At 43.3% G+C, this 23,447-nt stretch overlaps 1 protein-coding gene and 1 pseudogene across 2 annotated transcripts in view; one reads left to right on the top strand and one right to left on the bottom strand.

Annotated features, from left to right (window-relative positions):
- Nucleotides 1-23,163, bottom strand: part of PRUNE2 (prune homolog 2 with BCH domain) — a 236,604-nt gene extending 213,441 nt beyond the window's left edge. For both annotated transcript variants that reach the window (XM_053923610.2, XM_053923614.2), the window contains exon 1: nt 22,888-23,163. In XM_053923610.2, the coding sequence (XP_053779585.1) occupies nt 22,888-22,923 (36 nt within the window). In that variant the 5' untranslated portion in view covers nt 22,924-23,163. The remainder of the gene's footprint in view (nt 1-22,887) is intronic.
- LOC139440424 (small ribosomal subunit protein eS4, X isoform-like) lies at nt 15,873-16,661 on the top strand (annotated as a pseudogene).
- Nucleotides 23,164-23,447: the final 284 nt, after the last annotated feature.

The following is a 23,447-nucleotide window of genomic DNA, read 5'->3' as shown; positions in this document are numbered from 1 at the left end:
ATAGCTCAGGCAGGGTGCCTGGGGGGCAAAACACAGGTGGGGGCTGACCTTGGCCTGCACCACCCAAGAAACCCCAGAGCCTGTGCACACAGTGGACAGCTACAGATCACATCAAAACACCACCACCCTGCCCCTGCACAGCTGATCCTCAACAGAGGGCAGAGGGTCGTGGCAAGTGGTCACAGCCAATCCTTACAGCTGACTGGTCTGGATAAATCCTTCCCATTGACCTGCCAACAGCAACCGAGGCTCAACTACAAGAAGAGGGTATACTCAGCCACACGAAGGACACAGTCTCTGGGACAACTTCAGGAGGTCCAACATTCTGTTGCCAGAAGGAGAAGAGAAAGAGCAAGAAATTGGAAATTGATTTGAAAAAATAATGAAAGAAGACTTCCTTAAGTTGGTGAAGGAAATAGACATGCAAGTCAGGAAGTACAGAGATTCCCGAACAAGGTGGATGCAGAGGCCCACTCCAAGACACATCATGATTAAAATGCCAAAGGTTAAAGATAAAGAGAGAATCTTAAAAGCAGCAAGAGAAAAGCAGAGAATTACCTACAGGGGAGTACCCATAAGGCTGTCAGCTGATTTCTCAAAAGAAACTTTGCAGGCTAGAAGGGATTGGCAAGAAATATTCAAAGTCATGAAAAGCAGGCACCTACAGCCAAGATTGCTCTACTCAGCAAAGCTATCATTTAGAATTGAAGGGCCAATGAAGAGCTTCCCAGACAAGAAAAAACTAAAGGAGTTCATCATCACCAAGGCATTATTTTATGAAATATTAAAGGGACTTATTTAAGAAAAAAAAGATCAGAACTATGAACAACAAAATGGCAATGAATACATATCTATCAACAATTGACTCTAAAATATAAACTAAGTAAACAAGAAGAACAGAGATAAGAACATGGATACAGAGAGCATTTTGATGGTTGCCTGATGGGAGGGGCATGTGGGGGAATGGGCGAGGAGGTGAGGGGATTAAGAAGTACAAATAGATAGTTACAGAATAGCCATGGGAATGTAAAGTGCAGTATAGGAACCCGAGTAGGCAAAGAACTTGTACACATGACCCATGGACATGAACAATGGTGTGGGGATTGCCTGAGGGAGTTGGGGTGCTGGGTGGATGGGAGCAAAGGAGGAAAAAAACGGGACAACTGTAATAGCACAATCAAGGAAATATAATTTAAAAAAGAAAAAAGCCCAAAAGTTGAGGAACACGATACTAATAAAAGAGCAAGAGTCCCATACATAGCCATGTGTATAAGTGTGTATATTCAATACACATGTTTATATATACATATATTGGGGTTTTTTAAATTGAGGTGCTGTTTCCATAACATGAAATTAACCATAAAAATGAGAATAATTCAAGGCATTCGGTACCTTCATAATACTGGGCAGCCACCACTGTATCTGTTCCCAAAAGGTTTCCTCACCCCAGGTGGAAACACTGTGCACACTAAGCAGTCGCTTCCTACCTCCCAGCGCTCTCCCAGCCCCTGGCGGTCGCCGGCGTACAGTCCGTCCCTATGGACTTCCCTCTGCTGGACAGTTCGTGGGAGTGGAATCACACAACATGTGACTTTTTGTGACTGGCCCAACCTAATATTTTCAAAATTCATCTGCATTTCAGCATAGATTCCATGCGTGGCATCCCATAGATATTTTTAATAATTACATGTTCCACTCTATATGTTTTAAATTATTCATCTTCACACATTCTTTTAAGGGCACATATGTGATCTCTGATTAAATATCTCTCTCTAATCCAATATGGATATTCAGGTATGTGTGTAGAAGGTAATATCTGCCTCAAGATTTGTCACAATATATTACAGATTTCTGTTTCTTATTTATGGTCTGAAAAAATTTATTGTCTACAAAAAAATTATGAGGTAGCTTCCCCAAATACTTAGGCAAATGTTAATCTATGTATGATAATTATAATCACCATTCTCATCACCAAGTGTATAAAGTACTTAAATGTCAATGGGGGGAATATTACTCATTTTGTAATATTTCCTGATAAAGTTTGTATTGGTAAGTAATTTTTGTTCATTTCAGGCTGTTGATTTAAAAGAAATGAGTAGTTAACCAATGTCACCCCAATAAATTTAATAAAATTTTAAAAAGTAAACAAAATTAGAAATAGAGGGAATGAGTAATTTAGTATAGTGGGGGGGTAATTTTGTGATCGTAGGCCTAGGTCATAGCTCAGACCTGTTATTTTTTAGATATGAAACTTTCAGCAACTTCTTTCAGGTTAATTCCTGCACTCTGAATGAGCCGCTGCCTCTCCAAGCGTTTGTGTACGTGGCTCCACTTACCAGGAATCATTCACATATCACCTTCAAGAGTTTTGCCCCATCCACAGACTACATTTTATTGACCCACTTTTTAATGTAAGCATATATTTCCAAGAAAACTGTATTATTACTAGTAAATATGGAAAGCTTACAAATAGGAAAAAAATTAATAAACCAGGTCCAGTCATCCAAGGATTCAAATTACACCATCTTACTTCCTCCAATAAAAAGCATCCCACCTTTTGGGTAATACTGTTCAGCCTTGCCCATCCCTTTTCATGATTTGGTAAGCTGTGGCCTTGCTTACTTTTAGAAGTTATGATCCATTACTCACTCTCTCTCCCTTGAAGAGACTAACAGAAATATTTACAGCTTTGGTTACCACACTAATGGTGTAGCACTTGGCAGAGCTTTGAGATAGCAGTTAAGTGCCATTCTTAGCTTGGGGCTTGTTTTGAACATGAGAACCCAAGTGAATTCAGAAAACACAAAATTCCCCAAGTAGTTACAAAAATCGCTCCTGAGCATATCAAACAATTGGACTACATTTCAGTTTTATTGTCTCTTGGCCACTATCTGTTATAAAAGGGACTCAAGATGCTCAGAGGCATTTGCCACCTGACTCCCCTTTCTTGGGCACAGAAGTCACTCCAGGGAAATACGTGATTTTCTGTACTGTTGATACTATGCCGACTGTTGCAAAATGATTGCAAAAGTGGTCCCTCTCCTTACCCATGCACTTACAATGAACTTAGCAGCTCTTCCCAACAGGAGGAGGGGGGAGTCTATTTCTTCACCTTTTGAATATGGACTGTCCTGTGACCTGCTTTGGCCAAGAGACAGAAGAGATTATAGACTAGCTAAGAGTTAAAAAGATAGCGTATGCAGATTAGTTAGCACAGTGCATGGCACATAGTAAGCCCTCGTTAAATGCTAGCAGTTATCACTGAGTGTGTATGCTATAAACAACGTGTACCAGGAATGATGCTAAGAACTTTGGTCTCCATACATTTCCCTCATCCCTTTCCTCTCCTCTCCCCATTGGCCTATTTTTGCCTGCGTCCAGATGTTACCAATTGGTGGCATATCCAGTTGAAGAGTTTGCACAAAACACACTTGGGTTACAGTTCCCAAGAAAGTGGGAATTAACTGGTTCATCCCTGTGTTCACTGCAACCTCAAAGAACCCTAGGTCCATCATGGAGTTAAGGACATGACATAACCTATGGGGGCTAGTTTAACCCAAAATATCCCTTTTGTGTAATTTTGAACCCACATTAAAAAACTAGGAAAACAGCTCTGGCTGGTGTGGCTTAGTGGATTAATTCCAGGTCTGCAAAGCAAAGGGTTGGCAGCTCGATTGCCACTCAGGGCACATGCCTAGGTTTTGGGCCAGATCCCCAGTAGGGGGCGCATGAGAGGCAACCACACATTGATGTTTCTCTCCCCCTCTTTCTCCCTCCCTTCCCCTCTTCTAAAAAAGTAATAAGTAAAATCTTTTTTAAAAAACTAAATAATTTTAAAAAGAACTAGGGAAAGAGTCACAATTTATTAAGTGCCATTGATTAAGTACTCCATACGTCCTTTCTCATTTAATCTTCACAGAGACTCTGAACTTCCGGAAGTAGAGTCTAAATTATCCCCATTTTACAGATGAGAAGATATGAGTAATTTGTCAAACCATGTGGAAGGTGCCGTAAGAAAAATAAAGAACTGATTCTTGTTTCCCAGTCTCTCACCACTAGAGATTCCTTTAATTTTCTCTCTCCTCTGTGGACTCCATGTTTTGAAATTTCTTATCTACCATTTAGCAAAAGTATTAGTATGGAAATATTAAAACGGATCTGTCTTTGGAGATCTCAAAGTGCTAGAGCCCCTGGTTTGTAACAGCTGAACTAATCCCAACCGTTCAGTTTGCAATTGCAGAAACAGAGTTTAGAAAGGGTCGGCGACTGGCCAGAGTCACACTGCTCCCACGCAGAAGGGAAAGCACTCAAATCCAGGTCTCGTTTTTCTCCGTGGCCACTCCTTTTTCCAAGACGAAATTCTGCCTCTAAAATGTGCAGTAGCCACAAGGACAATCTGGAGCCAGAGTGTCAGGAGGAAAAGACGGAGTGAAGGAAACGACCACTGAAGAGGTTCGTCACATATTTCTTTGAGGCAGCTGCTCTGCATGTGCCACACCTCTGGCCTAGTGGTTATTTATCCCTGGGAAGGAGAGAGGTTGTCCCCAGCTTCACACCACGTAGAGTAAAAGGGAAAAATAAAGTAACTTTTAAAAAATAGATGACACTCAAAGCAAATTAAAAATACATGTAAAGATCATTCACGTGTTACTGGGGAAAAGGGTTTCTGTACGCGGATATGATGGTGTGCTGGGAAGAACACTGAGCTGTGCCATCATTTTTTTTAACGTGGGGTTTGCTTTACAAGAGGGCATCGCACCCTCTAGCTTTGTGTAGTAACGGCCAGCACAGTGGAAGAAAGCTTCAGGAAGTAAATGGAACAGAAACAGGACTTTAAAATACAAGGCAAATTTGAGATTTATGTTGAGGCCTTCCCCAGAGAGAATTGGGGCTAATGATCTCCCACCCTATTCCTAGGCACCCCACTAATCCTAGTTCCCTAGTGTCTTCCAGGAGAGCTGAAAGCAAAGAGGGAAGGAGATAGGAAATAACCATTAATGTTTAGTGAGCACCTACTTATTCCATGACAGGTAGTAGAATAGGATTTAGAAGAGATGAACAGATTTAATCTTCACAGCAACAACCCTGGATAAAGTGTTGACTTTATCAAGAGGCAGCAAAGCATGACGTGTGTGAACACAGCCTTGGGAACTAGACTGCTTGGGTTCAAAACCTCGGTCCATGCCTTCCTGCTTGTGTTAGTGCAGGCAAGTTAGTTATCTTTCTCTACCTCAGTTTATCTGCCCGAAAAATGGGTATAAGCATATCTACTAAATACGGTTACTGTGAAAATAAAATTATTTCAGTAATTATCTGAATACTTAAAGAATATATATAATGCTCATATATGGCTGGATGAATGTCAAATAGTATTACATTCATGAGTAAACCAAGACCCAAAGCTGTTAAAATGTTCACAAATTAAGAAGTCACTGAACTCGACATTCTGATTCCATGGCATTTGCTCCTTTCCTTTTATGTTGGGACTGCTCAGGATGAGTTGATGAGACAAAATCAGCCATCCAGACCAGAAGCCTCATTCTGTTCCCCAGGAAACTCCCCATTTCCCCCAAGACCAGTGCCCCAGGGCCAAGCCACTGACTTCTGGACAGAGTCCTGTGCCCCTCCCCTCTGCCCTTCCAGAATTTCCCAGCAAGCCAACCATGCAGCTGTCCCAAACCGACACATGCCCCAAATGCGCTGCAGTCGCCAAGTGAAGCAAGAGCTTTAAGGATTTTCACTCCACACAGTGACTGGAGGGGATGAACACTCAGCCTGGAGACTAATTTCTCTAACAGAAATTATTGCTAGTCTTATTAAAAGGCCAGGAATTTAAGCCCCTACCTTCTGTATTAATTTTGATTTAGATTATTTATAAGTAAATCAGACTTGGAAACATAAGTCTGATGATCTATTATCTCTAAAATTGATGGTTTTGGAATCCCTAATATGTTTGCACCAGAGGTGCAAATACCCAGCTGGTAGAAATCATCATCATCACCATCATCGTCATCATCATCACCATCATCATCATCATCATCATAGCAAAACTTAAATATTTTCCTTATGTATCAAACACATTTCTAAGAGTTTTGCATCTACTATTTAATTTAATCCTCAAGACCCCCTATAAGGGAGATCAATTGATATTCCAAGTTCATATATAAAGAAACTGAGGCACAGGGAGCTTAAAGGATTTTCCTAGGCAGTCTTGTCCCATAAATCCTTCTCTGGTGATCTAGACAAGTTAACCCAGCTTCCCCACATCCCTAACTCGGGAAACAGGTGCAGCCTAAAGTTTCCCAAATGTGCCAAGGAAACCACCTGTCCAAGCCTCATCTGAAGGCATGAGAGATGACTAAATAGCTAGTGGAGATTTTTATTGATTAATAACATTAAAAACTGCCAAATTATTTCAGATTTCTTAATCAAAGTTTTTATTTGGTGAATACCTGCCTACTGATTGACCATTGGTAGAACGTAAGTGTGATCCTGTCCAGTGTCCACCTGACAGTATGAATTCTAGCTTTAGAGCATATAGTACATGGAAAAATTATCCTTAATTATTAACTCTCCTGCCTATAGAAGGGTAACCATCTGTCCCCGAGCAATGCCATGTAACTTGCAGTACGGGCCTATTGGAGGAGTGTACTTCCTACTCCACTAACCATGGGCTTGGCCATGTGACTTGGCTTTGGCTGCTACAATACAACTGGAAGAGGCTTATTCCAGTTCTAAGAACCAACAGTGGACCCTACAGGCTCCCTGACTTTTCTTCTGCCCGAGAGCAGCCTGCTCCATGCAGCTGTTGCTCCTATCTATTGCTTTCATCCAGAATGAAGACAGCACTTGGAGCCGCAGCTCCTCGTAACATGAGCGAGAAATATGCCTTTGCTGCTGAAAGCCACTGACGTTGGAGATTTTTGCTACCAGAGCAAAACCTGGTGAAAGCTGATGGATTATAAAGCAGTACCTAAAATGATGCTTAAAAACTCATAGAGGTTTGCTGATCATCCCCCCAAACCTTAGGTCCTGAAGCCCCTCTTGGCTCCTCGCCTTCTAAGAGAAACAAAATTCTGTGTTAGGGGAAAAAGAATTGGAAAGGGCAAAGGGACTGTGGGAAATTGAGTGTGAACAAAGAACACCAGGGAAGCAGAGTGACTAAGCAAAAGCCATCAACAAAGGAAAGGCCTAAATTATAAAGGAACGCCATCCATAATAAAGCATCACATATAAGCACACACCACGAACCACAGGGAGGGGGCACAAGGAAACAAACAGCCAATAAGCACCCAGATGCTAAAGAACCGCCAGAAAGACAATGTCAAAATGTGAGAAGAAAAATTAAAAATAATTTAGACTTCAAAAAGAGAGCAAACAGTGGTGAGGAAATCTGTGAATGGTTTTGTTTTGGAGAAAAAAAAAGTTTGTTTCAAACAGTTTGTTCCCTGCAAGACCTCAGGACTACAGGTGTGCTTCTCCCCCCACCCCCCCGGGGTAATTTAAGGAACCCTGCTAAGAGCCCTGGGTTTGCTAAGACCCTGCCACACCTTCAGTTCTCTCCTCACAGACCTTCCCTAAAGCTCATTAACTTCAGAGGCCCCGTGTTTTGTATTGGCAGTGAATAAGAGATATTAAATACTTTTAACAGCAACACTTATTAAAAACATGTATTAGGGACAGGGTCTGCCTCATGGGGAGTTCAAATTGATGGCTGTCTTTGTGGTGTGATTGCAAAGAGATTCTCCCATAGTTCTTCTCTGGCCTGAAACAAAAGCACTAAAGATAAAGATTTCTTCCTCTGCATTAGATTTTTAACACCCTAGAAGGCAGCGGCACCGGTCCCATCAGGCATCCCCACACAGTGCAATTGCACAGAGGCCACTAGAAGGTAAGTGTAGGCAACACCTCCTCTGGGAGGAAGATCCCATTTCAGTTGGGGTCGGTCCCTGCAGATTCTGAGGAATGTTTTAAAGGGGCCATGAGCAGTGCCCCCTGTCTCCCAGCCAATCAGTGCTCTAGATCTTCGCTACGCAAATCGCCCAAATTGCGCTCTGGGGGCTGGCAGCACCTGAGAGCTTGTTGGAAGTACAGAATCCCAGCTCCCGGCCCCAGCTGTCTAAATCAGACTGCATTTTAATAGCACCCCTGAATGACTCCTCTGCACAGGGAAGTTAGAAAGCACTGCTACAATGACACTTCCCCTGAAGTGAGGTATCATACTCCTGAAGTCCGTGGAAATGGAAATTAAGACTCTCGGGTGGAGATAGCATACCAGAAATTTAGCTCTACATTCTGGGAATAACAGTGACTATCTGCGAGGATTGCCATGAAGGAGTCAGTTCTGATAGGTGTTAACTACCTTGCATTCTGGCCAAGAGCGTGTTTTGCCGAGGGGTGAGGCCAGGGGTAAGAAGTAGGATAAAGATGGTCTGAGGCAAATCAGGGCAGAGAGAAGACCCAGCAAGGGATATGGGTCAGGGCAAGACGCTAGCTTAACCTGAATATCCCTGCCTGGCCCTCCATGTCCTCTGCTCTATGTCTATAATAAAGCAGGAGTATATTTGAAAGGAGTGGGATAGTGAGGAGTTGTGGTACATAGGGTTTCCTACCAAAACCTCCTGCCCCCAGCATGCTAAGCATTTAGCAGACATGTATGATTTAACAACTACACAGCTAAGTTTCTCAGAGTAAGTGACTTCTGCTCCCTTCCCAACACTTAGCAGAAAAAAATCATCCCAAGTATATTTCCCTCAGCATATATTAAGGCTTCCCAACATGACATCTATAAAGGAATTACCATACTGCATACAAGCCATCTGTAGACAATAAATTTCTCTTAAAAATCATATTAGGATAACTGATGCCCTATAAACCTGAAATTGTTATTAATACAGAATTTCAAGCCCAGACTAATCTTGAGCGCTATCTCCCTAAATTTCCTTTCAATTACATGTGGATGTTTCACTTTTGTCTTCAGTGTGAATTAACCTAACTCTTAAAATAGATTGGAAAATACGGCAACCCCAGACCTCCATCCATAGGCCAGTGTCTGAGGCACCTTCTTCTTCGTGTGTGTTGATCTTAGCCATCACGTTGCCTCGGTGAGACCATGGCTGTAAGACATGTTTCTTAGTGCTAGTTTTTTGAAAGAGAACAATTCGGTGCAGACTACATTAAATTGCACTAAACTAAAATTACTTACTGTTGTGTAAATATGGGATGCACATAGAGTTTTGGCCAGTTAATGAGTATAATCCATCAGCTTAAACTCCCTTCCCCCTATTACACAGAATTCTCAACTGAAGTCAACATAAGCACCATCCAGCCTTCACTCAGCCACCTGTTGCCCCTGATTACAGGCCTTCCAGAGACCTGCCTCTCGGGAGCCTCCTTGGTGTCACAGGTGCCACTTGGTCCCAAGTGCCTGTGAAGCTCAGTGTGTTTCCACCAAAGACACATCCATTAAACTTGCACTTGCAAACTGTTAGAGTCCATCACACGAAACTCCAAAGCCCTATGGACTTGCTTTCCTGTGCGTTACCTACAACACGGCCTCAGCACAAATACATTTCATCATTGGATATTCTCCTTTTGGAAAAATGCCCTGTATTTTTCTTTCATGGAGCTGAAGCCAAACCACCAAACTCTCAATGAAACCTTCAAACTATCTTTTCAAAGTGTGGACCAATTTTTCTTCTTACAGATGCTACTGGAATAAAAGGGTTGGGAACCAGAAGACACAGAATGTACAGCCAGCTCTGGCGTTTACCAGAGGAGTGTTCTTGAGGGAGGCTGCATCTCACCTTGCTGGCCTTGTTCTCTCATCTCTGATGTAAATATAAAACGTGTCCTATTCAAGGTTGATTAAACGAGATCGCATAGGTGGGAGCAGTTATGAAGTGCAATACTATGGCACTTGAATTACCACACCAAGTATAACAGCAACTGGCTATACTGTTCCATAAGGTTCAATCCTTTTGAAGTAATTAAGAGAGGAAGTGAAATGAAAAAGAAGCGCCATCCCTAGTCAGGTTCCACCTCACGATCTCAAATATCAGCTGTACCTGGTGAAGCAAAGACTACATTATGATCACCTTAATTTAGCAACAAGGCAGCTTCTGATTATTTGCTCAGATCCATATTTTTAAAATTAGCATAGTCTCTCCCCCACTATATTGTAAAGCTTCTCATCTCCCAGGAACACAGACTTAGGTGTCAAGAGACCTGAAATCTATGTTTGGTTCTGTCACAGTGTTCTGTGGGACAAATTAACCTTTCCAGACCTCCCTGAGTCTTGAAATTTGGTGGATTTCATCCAGCTGAAAAAGTTTATCAAGATTCTTAAGAATATTTATATCTTTTGTTCCAATAAGCACATGTTTGAAAAGCTATTTTAAAGCAAACAAAATATAACCAGAGAAATTGAAGTTAAGAACAATCTAACAATAGACAGAGGGGAGTGGGGAGGGGACAGGGGGGAGAGAGGATTACAGGAACTACTATAAAGGACACATGGACAAAACCAAGGGGGAGGGTGGAGGTGGGGGAGGGAGGGAGGTTCGGCTGGGGTGGGGTGGAGGGATGGGGAGAAAAGGCATACAACTGTAATTGAATAACAATAAAAAAAAAGAATTAAAAAAAGCTATTTTAAGGACAGAATCCTAAATGGGATAAAATACTTTGGGTACAAAGATATTTTTAGTACAATTAACAATAGCTAATAAGGAAGGATAATTAAAATGTTTAACCATAGTATACCTTTTTTATTAAATTGTATGCTACTATTTAAGATGTTGATTTGGAATACTATACAATAACCCAGAGAAATATTTAATAAATAATGTTAAATTAAATAAAAATCAAGATATCAAAATATACGAATATCTCATTTTAACCTTCTGCACAAGACTAAGAAATGTTCTGAAGTGTCATGCTTCAATGAAAGTGAATAATTTTTATTTTTTAGTTTTTCTATTGTCTATAGTTCATATTTCAGCTTTCCTTTATTTTCCCAATTTGCTTTAATGTTTATTTATTATTTTATAAATAAATGAAGCCTAAAACATAATACCAGGAGGTGGGAATAGACAAAGTCTAAAGTCATCTGTCTCAGTATTAAAAATGTATCCTTCTATTACAGTTTCAGTGTAAAGGTCTGGGATTGAAATAACTAACAGTTTCATGGCAAAAAGCCCCTTGTAAAACACTATCGCCATAGAATCTTGGGTCTAAACACGGGGACTACGATCCGCACCACTCCCTGAAGTGATAGGGCAGGGTGTGTCCAGTGTGACAGGGAGACCAGGGTGGCTGGAGGGAAGACCAACAAAGGAGCCAGCAGCAACCAGCACGGCCGTGTTTGGGAACTTATCAAAGCAGCCTACATAAATGCTAGCTCATGAAACTCTTTTGAGTGTGACTTGGTTTTCACACCGAGGTCATGCTTGGTCAAGAGGCTATTTCAGCATGAAATAATTTTCTCCTCCATAAGTCTCGGACTGACCTAATGCTTTGGAAAGCTAATGAATTTTTCAAAATGTTTTAAAAGCCAGTTCTGGAAAGGCATTTTGATCTGCATCCACCACCATGAGTTTATGTCGATTTTTCTGGAGCCTGGAGCCAAGGGTGATGGCGCTTCAGGCCCGAGTCCAAGGGCATCGGCCAAGGACACAAATACAGACCTACTGGAATCACTTTGATTCATACGCGGCTTTATGTTAGGGGCTTACAGGCAAATGCACAATGAAATAATAGAAGAAATATTCAGCTAGAGGATAAAATTTTCCTGTTTATATACTTTTTCTGTGACCTTTATATATTTCCTAAGGTCAGGCTTTCAGTTTGTCCACCACCGAAAAAGAAACAAACAAAAATTTCTCCCAATGATCTTGATAAACACTCAAAACATAGAACAAAACCTGAAATAAAGTTTAGGCTTGTTAATCCACAAGAATTAGTTGAAATACTGCTCACCTTGCCCTGAATCAATACAGCCCACCCTCCGAAAGGCAGTGTTCTCAGATTCTGTTTATATCGTAGCCGTCAAAGAGTGAAAGAATCTTACCCGGATTTTTGGCCAGGAAACGCTGCACACAAAGCAAACCAGGCTGCTCAGGACCAGGGGGAAGATGGAAGCAGAGAATGGGGGTGGGGAGTGGGTAAAGAGAGACTTGCCCCCTTGCCGTCCTGGAGAGGGGGGCTTCTGGGACACTGTCTCCCAGGAGAGCAACGGCGCAGTGTCCTCTCAGATGTTCCCATACAGGCAACAGCTGATCTGTCCACCTGCTGTGACACTTCCGTCTTCTCAGAGCCAGGTGCCAGTGTGGCCAGCACCACTGACCACTTGCTAGAGAATATGTGTACGAAGAGTGTAAAGGTGTTTCTATATGCAAGAGAAATTCTGCTTCCACTCCTCCTTCTTTTCCATTTTAGAGAGCAAGAGGCAAGCATGCACATAGGTCTTTTGTACCCTTTAATTAATTGTTAGATAATTCTCAGCAAAACAAGTGGACCTTTTTTTTAAAAGCAAAATAAAGCCACTCACCCTGAAAGTCCCGTTTTTTCACCTGAAGGAAAGAAATGGTTCCTATGAATGGGAACCCTTCCATAAAAACCTTTCAAATGATCGAGAACCCATCAGGAGGCTGCCCCTCCGGCTCAGGCTGTTAGCGATCTCATTTTACAGGCCCAGGCTCATTACTGCAGCTTTGCTGTGGAGTGCAGAACCAGGTTTAGTTGTGAACTAGGAACGGGAGTGGGGTTTCTTCTCTCCTGTGCATGCCTCACGCCTATCTGTGAGCCACGCCAGGCTCACAATTTTAGCACCGTCACCGTCCGTCCTGAATACTGACTCACTTGTTATAAACCCTGACATTTCACATATCTGGTTTCACTCAAGAATGCAAGGGGACTTTTTCAGACAACCAAAGCTTAGCTTCCCCGTGACAATTTCTTTTCTATTTTTTTTTCTGTGAATTATCTGAGTTGGAAATTTTTTCTGAAATTGCTCAAGTACACTACATTTCTCCTTAAATGGGACGCTGAGCTTGAATGATCCCTTTTTGATGATTACTCGGGGTCATTGCTGTGAATATCAGTGACGGGCTTTACCTCACTGATGTTATGGCCCCAGAAGCTGTGCCTATTTTTAGGACTATTTACCCCACACCAGATGCCATGGCGTTTATTGAGGGCCTGCTTCTCATGGGTTCTGTTGGGTTTTGGTTTTGTTTGTGCAATTCCTCCATTGTGAGTTATCAGCAATCACAGCCTTTGGCAACGGCTCCTTTCCCCCGCTGAGAAAAACCAAGCTTGTCAAAGCACAAAGGAAGTAATGATTATGGTTATGCAGCTAACATTCCTGTGTCTCTGCTGTGTCCCTAGCAGTCTCTGAATGATTTACAGGTATCATCTCACAAAGGGGGTCAGAAATAGAGTTAATCTAATCACATTTTCTTGTGAGAATAGAACTAACTGTAAAGGTATGTTTTCAATCATCAATTTTAGTTGCCTGAAGGAAAGCTGCCTTTTGCATAATTCTCGGGTTTCAGGGACTCTGGGTTGGCTGCCATCGCCAAATAAGTGAACTCCAGACACATGAACTGTTGCGCTTGCTACTTACTCATTCCAGCCTGGGTTTGGGAAGGATATTCTTTTACGTCTCACCATTTTTCAAACTTGCTTCCCCCTGAATCTCTTTATTCTTCTCTTTTCTCCTACTTCCCTTCCAATTCCACCTCCACCGTCCTATTTCATTTCTCTCCCCTCTTCTTTGCTTTTATGTGCATCTTAAGTATAACCAGCAATTCTCTGGGCACTACAAAGCCAAAGGACTTGTCCACACAGCTGAGAGCTGAGTCCCAGTGCCAGCACTTCTCCTTGCTAGCTGTGTCACCTGGGGTGAGCTCACCCACCTTACAATCAATCAGTCATTCAAAGTAATCATTCTAACCTCCAGCAAGAGAGTGACAATAATGAAGAAATGTGTAAAACCAAAGATGTGCTCACAAACTTAATGGCAAATAAGGGACAACTTTTAACTTAAAAAAAAACAAAAACACTTTCTTATTATTTGAAATTCACTAAATATGCACAATATATTTGGTTGCTCTTAAGTTAGTTACATAGTCTATCTCCCAAATAACTTATCGGTCCTTTATTTTTCCTTCACATGGACATACAGTGAGAAAATGCCCCCGATTTATTTCACCAAACCATAGACAGCCCAGCACCATATTGTTCTCATAGCAGGTTCTCAATATTGGTCGATTACTCAGTAATTGAAGGGTTTTTATTTGACTAACTGGTTCAGTTTCTGAGAGAGAGGACGGGAGGAAGAAAAAGATGGATGAAACATGGATGTGTGAGAGAAACATTGATTGGTTGCCTCTCGCACACCTCTAACTGGGGACCTCGTCCGCAATGCAGGCTTGTGCCCTGACTGGTAATTGAACTGATGACCGTTTGGTTTGCAGGGACGATGCCCAACCCATTGAGCCACACCAGTCAGGGCTATCTGAGGGGTTTTAATATAAAACAATCAACACAGAGAAATGAACTTCTCTTGGGTCAAAGTGAACTTACCTTTCAACCCTCCTATTAACCTGTGAAATTGTTCACTTTTTACTTACAAAGAATTAAATGTTCTAGGACCTCTGTTGGGAAGAGGTACTTATGGATGAGAGAAAGGGTCCTAGAATTGGAGACAGGTGATTTGAGAACAAAGCCTGGCTCTGCTCTTTACTGGCTATGAAACTTTGGGCCGACCTCACTGAGACTCAGTTTCCTCAAGGGCAAAAGGAAAATACCAGCTACCTCACAAGATCACTGTGTGCGCTGAGTGTAAAAATGTATCTCCTAGAGCTAAGACAGACATTCAACAAATTGTAGTTGAACTAAAAGGAACTAAGAATTGTCCCTGTTTCTAAATAGGGCTTTCTGGTTCTCTTCTCCATCAGTGGCTTTTCATGCTGTATTATTATGGATGGAGAACATCCACAGTAATCTTAGGACATGCATACCTGCAACAGCCCTAAAAGGGGAGTGCTATTATCATTCTCATTTCACAGATGAGGAAACTGAAGCACAGCAAAGTGTACTTAACTGAAGTTGCCTGACAGTAAGTAAAAATGGCAATGTCAGGCTTTGAGATCAGATGGCTGGCTCCAGAGTCCACACTATTAGCCACCATGCCATATGGCATTTAAGGCAAAGGAGTGAAGAGAAGGAAAACAGGATCTCCAAGGTTCCTCCAAATCCAAACGTGCTCTCTGGGACTCTTCCTGAATCTTCCTATTAGGGCTGACAACTTTGACTATAGGCTGCTTCATGGCTACCAGGCTAGGGGCTCGGGTGTAGAAATGCATGCTCCCAGGGAAGTCACCAGTCATAAAGGATGATGACACAGATGTGTTTTGATTTATTGATACCAACTTTCAGTTACTTTTTTCGATGCCCCTGCATGATATATTACTAAGAAAGCTAATTCTCAAACGTGAGTGTATGAACCCTGAACTACATAAAACTTGCTGCCAAAATATACTCAAGAACATATACATTGCAGTCAGTCCTGCATAAAAGCCAGCCTCATTATTGTGCAGTAACATACGGTATGAAGTACGTCCTGCGTGCAAAGTGCTGTGTGGCACTCTGACGTTAATGTTTCTCACCTCTTTCTGATCAGCCAGCCCGGATTTCTGCACACTGTCACCAGCCCTTCTTCAGATTCAGACCTCTAAGGGCTATACCTGTCCACCCACTTACTCATCTTTATTGAGCCACTACCGTATGTCACGCTTTGTGCAAGACTTTTGCTTTATGGCTTCATTCAGTCTAAAACCACTTTGCTCTTTTTTGTGCTTAGCACAGTTATGGCTCAGAGTTCCAAGAAGCATCTGAAGTGTGTAGCGGCTCCAAAGCATTGGATACTGGATAAACTAATGGGTGTGTTTTCTCCTTGTCCATTGACTCATCCCCACGAACTGAGAGAATATTTTCCCCACACCTTTTCCCAAGGAACAGACTTAAATCTGCCCCGACAGGTGATGAAGGAAGGAAGGTTTTGCATGCAACGGTTCAGTAAGATTAATGTCAAGGTCGGAACCGATACAGCCTACCCTGGTGGTTTTATAGACATCATCAGCACTCATGAGACAGTAAATAATTTCCATCTGATCTGTGACACCAAGGGAGGTTTTGCCATTTATCGTATTGCACCTGAGGAGGGCAAGTACAAGTTGTGCAAAATAAGAAAGATCTTTGTAGACACAAAAAACATCCCTCATCTGGTGACTTATGATGCTCACACCACCTGCTACCCCGATCCTTCATCAGAGTGAATCACACTGTTCAGATCGATTTGAAAACTGGGTAGATTACTGATTTCAACAAGTTTGACACTATTAACCTGAGTATGGTAATGGGAGGTGCTAACTTGGGAAGAATTCATGTGATCACCAACAGAAAGAGACATCTTGGTTCTTTTGATGTGGTTCAGGTAAATGATGCCAACAGCAACAGCTTTGCCACCCAGCTCCCTAACACTTTCGTTACTGAAAAGACAATAAACCACTTAATTCTCTTTCCTGAGGAAAAACTATCGCCTCACCATTGCTGAAGAGAGAGACAAGAGACTAGCAGCCAAACAGAGCAGTAAGTGAAATGATCTCTAAGTAACACGATTGTAAGGTTTAGTACTTAATTAAGGATCATATGGCTTCCTTGATTCATTGCCTCCCCCCGCCCCACCAAAAACAAAATGCTACTTACTGAGCTTCAGGCACTGCACCAGGGCCAGGAGATGCCATGATGAGCAAAACCATACAGACACCTTGGCCCTACTCTCATTAATCAAATAAGCATTCCCAAAGAGATATAATGACAAGCTGAGATAAGTGAGCTAAAAAAATCACACCTGACTTATACTCATGGAACGGGGAGGCGGGGTAGGGAGGGATCATTTAGTAAAATGATCCCTTCTTCTTCACCTAATCAGAAGAGATAGGAGTTATTTAAGCCTAGAGGGGGCAGGAGGAAAAGCCAGCAGAAACTGGGCAGCAGAGTGGGCCAGAATCCAGGGTCAAATTAAGAGTGTTGCCTATTCTCCTAAGAGCAATGGAAAGTGACTACGAGGTTTTAAGGGAGAGGTGGGAGACGTGTGAAAGAGGCTTTCAAAGTGACCCACCTCATACCAGTCAGAGTGTGGTTTGCAGGAAACCAACTGGTTAGCTGGCCATTGCTCCCACCCGGATGGTTTAGTGGTATCTGGAATATGACAGGTGGGGAAGGGATAGAGGAGAAGGAAACTCCCAGTTGGACAAATTGGGTGAACAATAATGTTACTCACTGAGATAAGAGACTGAAGAAAAGGACCCACCTGGGGGCAAATGGAGAGGAGCAACCGTTGTTCCAGGTTCTATGCCATGGTGCTGTAGTGCATTATTTTGCTTTACAACAAGCCTGCGAAATAGGTATCATTTCCCCATTCTCCATATTAAAAACCCAAGGCTTTTTTATCAGCTTAGTTTTTCTAACTGAGCCTTCAAGGGTCTGCTTTTCCTGGGCAATCTAGTGCCCAGTTAGATTCCCAAGAGCCCTTAAGAAGAAAGATTACTCTTCCCTGGAAAGCAAGCCCCAAAGCCACGGGGCTCAGATAGACTTGGGTCTGGGACATTGCCGGAGGTTTTCGGTAGGCTACAGTGGGACCCATGACTGTATATCAAAATCCATGCAAATGCCGCCCCCTGAATATACCAGCCCTGCCCTGCCCTGTTTCTTTTAAAAGACTCCAAACTCCATGACTCTCTCATAAACCCCAGGGTGCAAAAAGAATCGATGACCAAGGCAAAATCATACACTTTACCGCTCTGGGCCTCAGATGTTCTTTCCCCTTTTGAAGCCTTAATCCAGACCTAGGTATTCCTCCCTCACCCCTTACTCTGCTCAGCTCGCCCTCCAGGGAGGACTGGAGATGAGGGAAGAGTGATACCTTCCTCGCCAAGGCACCAGTGCTTACGAGAGCTCCCCAGAAAGGTACACCAAACCCAACATGATGTTAATATCAGCCCAGATAAATGCTACAGATGACCAAAGCTGTTACTTTTGTACCTAGTTAACATAATATATATTCCCCAAATCACAGATTAAAGGGTGTCCTCACTCACCTGATCACGTCCTTCAAGACCCAAGGTGCTGTCTGAATGGTAGTGACCAATTCTTTACCTGTGAAGCAGACCAGTCCACTCTGAGATTTACTCTGAAAAAGCCTGGGTCTTCTCTGCAGGCCCTGAGACTGGGACAATCACAGCTCACGGTGTGAAAGCTCAGGCAGTGAGAAGCCAAGCTGACTCCAGGACTAAAGCAATCAAGGGCTCTTCTCTCATCAGCCCTTAAGCAGGAGGTGCCACATTCACAGAAGTGCTTTGGGTTCCTGAGTTTCCTGCTCAGGATGCTCTGGCACCGTCTCAAATGCACTAGCTCTCACTTACGATGGGGAGGGACCTGATCCCGTGGACGGCGATAAGAATGACCTCAGCTCTCCAAGTGAAAGTGCTCTGCCAGCGTCTCCATCACAGCTAGTCCTCACTAGGCCCTTTGAAAGGCACGGAACTTTCACTTCAAAAATGTTTTTATTGACACGCACGACCTCCTTCCCATTAAGGAAATCAGGAAGAATACATTCCTCCAACTTCCAATCAAGATGATTGATTATTCTGCAGACATGGTGCAGTCTTTTTCATTCTTTTTTTAAACTTCATCTCTATAAACTCTAATGTGGTCGTTCATTTAGAGTCTGAATGCATTTTCTTGTCTCTGTGCCACATACCACAGAGTATAAACTGACATGCAGGTCACCCAGAACTTTTATTCTGTGGAAGTCCCCATACTGACTAATACCCACTGCAGATGTGAGCCCTTCACCTGCAGTTGTCACTGCTGAAGTGGCAGATGCATTCTCCAGACCGTAGTTGGGATCCTGTCCCCACCCTGTCTTGGAAAACAGCATTCCTGGGGCATTAATATGCCTCGTATCCATCCGGTGGCAGCTGACACTCCTGCCACAAACACACTCACACGCAAGCCTGGCTCATGACCTACAACCCGGGGCGTGTGTGCTGCAGTGCCTCCCACCCTTGAGCAGCTGCTCCAGTCGCATCAGCGGGTGGAGTCTGGGCAGTGGGAGAGGCTCAGCAGCCAGCAGCCAGTCCACCCAGTGTGGGGACCCTGGCTTCCTGCCAACCAGAGCCCCGGGGTTCTGAGTTCCCATTTACCTCATTTCCCCCTCCTAATGCTCATAAGAACTCCAACCATTTACTGCCATCATGAGGTTGTCTTGGCTTGAACAGTTTTCTGAGCTGGCCACTATGAAATGGAGGATATTTCCTAAACGACAGCCTAGGGCAGGAAGCTCTCAATTTCTCTCACCATAGAAACAGTGTAACTAAGAATGACAAAGACACCGCCATAGAACCAGTATAACCAAGATGAAAGCCATGGCTTAAATTTAAGGGCAGACCTGGAACTACAGGATTTGATCTCTGTTCCTATTCCAGCTCAGCACAGGCAGGTGGAAGAAAAGCCAGGTGGGCAGTGGCACGAGAAAGAAAGTGTGTCTTCAGGTCAGAACTAGCTGGGTTCTTGCACGGAGTAGTGCGTGAAGGTAACAGACATCACCCTTTGACTACCACCTCAGCTGCCTTGGGGTCTAGCTCTCATACCGCTTACTCCCCTGTTCTGATTGTTTTCACAGTAATTGTGTCAATTCCCTATCTGTCAAGAAGGTACCGTTTCTGCAGACTGTGCAGGGCAGGAGTGACTACTTCCCTTGCTGCCCTCCACCCTTAGCCGAGGTTTTTCTTTTTCACAAAGAAACTCCAGGCACCTAAGCCTGTCCTGACAAGTCAGAGGTAAGCCCCCTAAGGAAGCCTTTGAGTTCGAGGAGGGAAGATCCCTCTGAAGCCACGCCTGGGGTTTACTTTTGCCATTTCTGATCTGCTTTAACTATTCTCGCACATGAAGGGCAGTATCAGAAGTAGAGATTTAGGGGAAAGAGGAATGGGATTATATCAGTGAATCTGCCTCAGTTTAAGGACTTGAAAAACCAGAGTGGGATGACAAATAGAATTAAAAGATTGCTCTCCCGATTTCAACAAAAATAATCTCCCAACTACCTGAAAGAAATTCAAAAGCATCCCTTCTGCTTCAAAGATTTCTGCTCAACCCAAGGGCCTGGCCTGGAATGGGAGAATTTCTTCCCTCCCAATGACAGGTGAATAATAAATGTTCCTAGTTAGAACTAAAAGGCACACAAACAAAGTCCCAAAAGTTTGATGATTGGAGATTTTGTCTATGGCTAATAGCAATTCAGTTTTGGAGTTTTAAATTTCTTTGATCTGTTGAAATTAACTAGCTTTGGTGTTGACTAGATGACATTAAGACTTTGGAAGGGACATTAACTACCTCAAACCATTCAAAGATATGTATTGCACTTACAGAATATCAAAGAAGTGAAGTAGGTAGAAAAAATCTGCCAATTAGACTTTTTTAAGGTATTGTATGGATAGATTCGTAATGACTTCTGATGGAGAACAGCTTAAACATAACATAAATTCTACCTAATTCTGGTATAATAAAGCTTAAGTGAAAACCAGCACAATGATTTTCTTCTCCTTAAAATGTTTCCCAAAATACAGCCCAATTTTTTTTAATTCTGCCATTTCAGTATGAATAAACTCACAAATGAATGCCGTAATTATTGATTTAATTTTTTCTCTTAAACAAATCTGTCCTCCAAAACAAAGGTTATCTACTAAAATAGTTGAATGTTGCATATTAAGTAAAAAATTTTTACCTAGAGCTTGCAATTTGTCAGGGAAACTGTGGCATTAAAAGTGACCAAACCACTTTGCTGCGGCTGAATGTGACAGACTAATTGTGATCTCTAACGAGAAACTGATTCCAAGAAAAAAAACAAAATTAGCAGTAATTGTTCTTCTGGCTGAAGCAGGAGACTGGGAACAGTATTTCAAACCACCACTTCCTTTTCCTGTCTTTATTTTTTTAACGATGTACAGCGATTGCTCAGCTAATGAAGGGATTCGGTAAATAAACTTACGCATGACTCTCTACTGATTACTCTGAAACAGGGACTTTTTTATTCCAGCAATTGCTCTTCAGAAATGAGACAGACCTCTTGCTCACTCTCCCCAATCTAACTGTTTATTGTTAAAATAAATCAAAGTGGGTGGAGTGCAGGTGTGGTCTACAGCTGCATTTACCATGGATCACCATTCACTTTCATCCACAAAAGATAAATAAATAAATAAGCGGCCAAAATGGACTTTCCTTTTTGACCATCTCTCACTCATTATTAGGCAAAGAACACAGAGCATACTTGTACCATCAGAAATGCAGGTGAGTTTCTGCAATCTGTATTTTCCTTCCCGTGCTCATGTAGAACCCATAGGGGGGTCAGCAATAAACAGAGAAATGATCACATAGTTTCTCAACTCTAAAACCCCCACAAACATTCACCTCTCCGGGAGGCTTATGGTAGAAAACAAAGTACTTATATTAGCACTGATCAACTTAAAAGGTCTTTTAAAAGATACTTACAGTTAAGTCATGGTAAGAATCACACTTTTTCCTCTGCACTCCCTTTGTTGTCCCAGGGTGAGTTACAGTAACAAGCCTGCAAATATCCTGCCTTGTGATTAAGACGTCACCTTAATGCAGACTTTATATTTTGGCTTCTAAGGTTTAAAGGTTAAAGGCGTCATAAATTATGCATTTCCTCCTATGCTAGGCCCATAAAAGGTGCTTTCACTGTTCATTAAAGATATTGCTACTGAAAGGGCAGAGGCTTTTGTTTTAAGTGCCGAAACGGAAACATTTCCATTATGTTTATTACTGCGATGCTGGAGAGCCGAAACAATTCAGAATTAGGAAACAGTTAGGATCTGTTGTTCCAGAATATGTAGCAACTGTCAATGTGCACAGTGAAATTTTGGTTCTCTTTGTACACTGAAACAGTTAAACATAGCTGGCCAACATGCTGTTCTCCTCCAGAAGAACAACAGTCAGGCAAAACCCACATGGCCAGCAACAGTTGGGGCTTTCCCCTTCTCTCTCTGTCCCGTGTGACAGACCCGAACAGGGACCAGAGAGACACGGTGGCAGGCGGATATCCCCACCTCCCACACTGGAGCCAGCTCTGTGCCTGGCGCGTTTGTACAAACTGCGCATTGGCACATGTCCTTCCTCGCTGACACTCTGACTTCCTCACTTATGTTTTGCCACCACCTCCAGCTAAAGCCAATTCTAAGAGAAAATTAGACAAAAATTTTTTCTAAAATTTTTTTTTAACCTTTATTTTATTTATTTCCATTACCATTTGGTCCCCTTATCCCAACCCACACCCCCACCCCCCAGCAATCACCAGTGTGTCCTTATTTTCCTTCTACACGTACACGTAGGGCATCTGCAGAGCCTGGGCTCTTTTCTCCGAGGAGCACCACACCCATTCATCCTCTAGCCTTCAGGAGCAAAACGCTGATTTGGCTGGACCTGCCTCTCTCCAATCTCAGGCGGAAGGGACCAAAACTGGACACACAGCACCCAACTTGAGTCAGATTATGACCGCCCCCAGCTCGCTATTTTGTCTGGTTTGAGGGTGAATTCTGGAGTCAGACTGCTTGCTGTAAGCACCGGAGTTCCAGAAATTTTTTCCAGGGGACAGCCCGTATACCCTGACAACTAGATGACAAAGTTATCTCTTCCTCTTCTACAGCAATGCCCTTTCTTCTCCATCAGAACACATACACACGTACATACACGCACACGCGCACACAGTCACACACAACTCACAGCCTCGCTTCCTCAACTTACCAGTTTAGACTTGGCGCGTTGCAAAAATTCTTCCATATCGTTGCGAGAGGTTTGGACCAGAGGTACCCGGAGGGGCGCAGAGGAAGATTTCGGTCCGGAGAGAGGAGCGGAATCTCCGGGTAGTGGCCGCCTGGGGCGCAGCGACCAGCTGCTCCTTCCTGCCGCTCAGAGGCGGCAGAGGCTGAAGCTGTCCCCTCAGCGGTGGCGTCCCAGGGTTCCCAGCCCCACCCCTGCTCTCCTTCGCCCGCTCTGGGCATCCGACTCTGCCCTATTAAGGAAAGTGGGTGTGCCTCCGGGAGACCCAGGGCGCGCCCTGCAAGCTCACTGGCACGCGCCTGCGGCGCCAGAGCTCAAGACCTGGACCCAGGGGCGGCTGTGTTGGGGGATGGCCAGGGGCTCCTTGGCCAATCGCAGGGCCCTGCTGCGGCCTCCTGACGCGGCGCGCCTAAAGCTGCTGCAACCATGGACAGCGCCCAGAAGTGCGAGCCAAGTGCAAGGGGCTGCAGCAGAGGGAAGCTCTGCCGCAGGCACTCTGTCAGCCAGGGGGAGGTGGGAAGAGG

The sequence above is a fragment of the Desmodus rotundus genome, chromosome 1 (genome assembly GCF_022682495.2).
Source record: "Desmodus rotundus isolate HL8 chromosome 1, HLdesRot8A.1, whole genome shotgun sequence".
Lineage (NCBI taxonomy): Eukaryota > Metazoa > Chordata > Mammalia > Chiroptera > Phyllostomidae > Desmodus > Desmodus rotundus.
This window is presented reverse-complemented; position numbering and strand designations above follow the sequence as displayed.